The 2,900-nt window shown below is 33.1% G+C and overlaps 1 protein-coding gene across 1 annotated transcript; it reads left to right on the top strand.

Moving 5' to 3' along the window:
• Window positions 1-1,247: 1,247 nt before the first annotated feature.
• Window positions 1,248-2,605, top strand: LOC125818892 (BURP domain-containing protein BNM2A-like). The gene is made up of 2 exons (XM_049498404.1): window positions 1,248-1,295; window positions 1,376-2,605. Exons 1-2 carry the CDS (start codon window positions 1,248-1,250, stop codon window positions 2,603-2,605), a joined length of 1,278 nt encoding a protein of 425 aa, XP_049354361.1.
• Window positions 2,606-2,900: the final 295 nt, after the last annotated feature.

Here is a 2,900-nt window from a genome sequence, read left to right as displayed (position 1 = left end):
TTCTCTTTCTTCTTCGCCTCAACTCTGTTCTTCTGCCATTCCCTTCCCACTGCAACAGATGTCAAATCCGTTGTGGCGGGGCGGATTTCGCGGCAGCATTACCAATTATTTGTCAAACTATCACCAATTAATTTATTTATGAAAATAAACACCGTCAAATAAACAAAATTTAAATACTCAAAATATCACCAAGTCAAAATCTGACATTTAAATCACCACCTTCTCCAACTTCTTACTCCTAAATTGAGTTTTCCATAGTTGAACTACTCCCAAATCCCAATCTTGATTTGTAGGAGGAAAAAAATCACTAACCTAATTTGTTTTTCAAAAAAAATAATAAAAAAATAAGAATGAACACAATAACATTAGTTTTAAAAAAACAAAGACCAAAAAGGAAAAAGAGAAAAAGAAATTTTTTTGAAGGAAGCCATGGATGCTCAAGAAATATGCGTAAACTAATGATGGTAGGGAAGATGAGAAAAAAGATTTGAAAAATTAAAAACTATTCCTAATAAAGTTAAAAAAATTAATACATGCGTTTTTATATTTTTTTAAAATAAGTCAAATTGGGAGTGCCACATGGCAATTTTACATTGATATGAAGCTGTATCAAGAGTCCTTCACACGCCCATATTTCGTGACAACACGAGTGATGTTAAAATTAGTCAAAAAGGTATATTTATTGTGGATTTAGATATATAGTTTTGTGGGGTACTAGGACACTAGCAAAGTTAAGATGTTTTTTTGAAAATTCGAAACAACTTCAATGGTGACTTTATGTCTTTTCACTATTATTTTTAGAAATCGTATTGTGATTAATTGTTTGATTAGATTGTGTGACTTTGGACATTGTGATAAATATTTGTGCGGCTGCAAATCACTTCATTAAGAGCAAAATAAGCATTTTAAAATTGAATTATTATTTAATAAAGAAATATGTCATTCTTTTGGACTTACTAAAAAGGAAAATAAATCATATATGCTGAGATAGAGAGATTAATAATTTAATTTTAAAATATCAGTTTTATCCTTACCGAGATTATTTATAGCCACACAAACACATATGACTTATTTTAGTTCAAAATTTTAAAAAGTATTTCTTTTTTCTTAAACTCCGTGTCATATCAAACAACATCATAACAAGTAACAATTTTGATTCTTTTTCTTTAGTGAGTTTACTTCTCTTCTAGTAGTATATATACACCTCTTATTTCAGTAGAATTTCTTAAGAACTCAACAGAAAATCGATGGATGTTAAGCTTGGTTTTTGTGTACTTGTCTCCCTAATTCTGCTGGTAATTTCAATATTCTCCTCCATCTTAAATACAATTAGCTACTTATTATATAAAACTCTGATTAATTATATATATGTCAGGTTGCTTATGGAACAGGAGCTAGAAAAATTGTTGAAGGAAATTCTGATGACAATCATGAGCAAGCATTAAAAGAGATTTACGGTTCCGAATACACGTTCGATTATTATAAATCGAAACAGGGAGTTGATGACAATCATCAACAAGAGATTTCATGTTTAGGGGACATGTTTCGTAGTTGGTATAAACAGGGGAATGATGAGAAGGAGATTTCCGATTTAGGAAACATCTTTCGTAGTTCGTATAAACAGGGAAATGATGAGAAGGAGATTTCCGATTTAGGAAACATCTTTCGTAGTTCGTATAAACAGGGAAATGATGAGAAGGAGATTTCCGATTTAGGAAACATCTTTCGTAGTTCGTATAGACAGGGAAATGATGAGAAGGAGATTTCCGATTTAGGAAACATCTTTCGTAGTTCGTATAAACAGGGAAATGATGAGAATGAGATTTCCGATTTAGGAAACATCTTTCGTAGTTCATATAAGCAGGGCAATGATGAGAAAGAGATTTCCAATTTAGGAAACATCTTTCGTAGTTCGTATAAACAGGGCAACGATAAGCATGTGAAAAAACATGATTCATTTTTCTTCCTTATGGATGATCTAAAAATAGGGAAAATAGTGACTCTCTCCTTTCAAACACGAAGAAATCTAACTTATTTTCCGAAAAAAACAGTTGATTCCATTCCATTTTCGCAAGTTAAATCCATGGAAAATACATTGAGAATATGCGAAGATTCGCCTGTAAAAGGAGAGGCAAAGTACTGTGCCACATCCGCGGAGGCAATGCTGCATTTTGTGCAAGAAATCATGGGAGAAAATACCCAAATCAAAGCTCTGACAACGATAACAACTCATGATATTTCTCCCCTGCTTCGTCGTTATACAATTTTAGACACTCCACAACAAATTACCACTCCTAAAATGGTGGCGTGTCATCTATTGTCTAGCCCTTACGCGGTTTTCTACTGTCATCACACAATTGACAATAAAATCAAGGTGTTCAAGGTTTCATTAGGGATAATTAATGAAGCAAATGGTGATCGACTAGTGGAAGCGATGGTTGTATGTCATTTGGATACTTCTGAATGGAATCCATCTCATGAATCTTTCCGTTCGCTCGGTGTATTACCAGGAACATCACCTATCTGTCACTTTTTCACATCAAGTAATGATCTAGTGTGGATTCCAAAATCAGTTGCCACTACTCCACTTGTAGCAGCGCTTTGAAGGATCGATCGGAGAAACTAGCTGCACTATGTTCTTAGTTATTGCTTATGCGTCTAGACGCAAAGTAATGTGTTTTAATTTAGGGTGTTCTTTGTCTGTTTTAGTGGAGATCTACTCCGATGTCTGTCGGAGATGAACTCCTATCTGTGTTAATTATCTTTGTTTGGCTGTTGTGTATGCTTTTGATGATAATAATATGTTTGTCCTATTTTGTAAAGTGTGCACAAGTGTTTTGTTACTATGTTAACTTTTGAATATGCAATTAAATTTAAACTAAAGCTACAATGCATCTATT

The sequence above is a fragment of the Solanum verrucosum genome, unplaced genomic scaffold (genome assembly GCF_900185275.1).
Source record: "Solanum verrucosum unplaced genomic scaffold, falcon-dt-bn FXZP01000252.1, whole genome shotgun sequence".
Lineage (NCBI taxonomy): Eukaryota > Viridiplantae > Streptophyta > Magnoliopsida > Solanales > Solanaceae > Solanum > Solanum verrucosum.
The sequence above is the reverse complement of the archived record's forward strand: the minus strand, read 5'-3'. Positions and strand labels throughout refer to the sequence as shown.

What these genes read in the sequence shown, in the direction of transcription:
- LOC125818892 (XM_049498404.1), top strand. Translation starts at nt 1,248, where the DNA reads ATGGATGTTAAGCTTGGTTTTTGTGTACTTGTCTCCCTAATTCTGCTG. An exon ending in TTGTCTCCCTAATTCTGCTG is followed by an intron (nt 1,296 to 1,375) that starts GTAATTTCAATA and finishes TATATATGTCAG; the next exon opens with GTTGCTTATGGAACAGGAGC.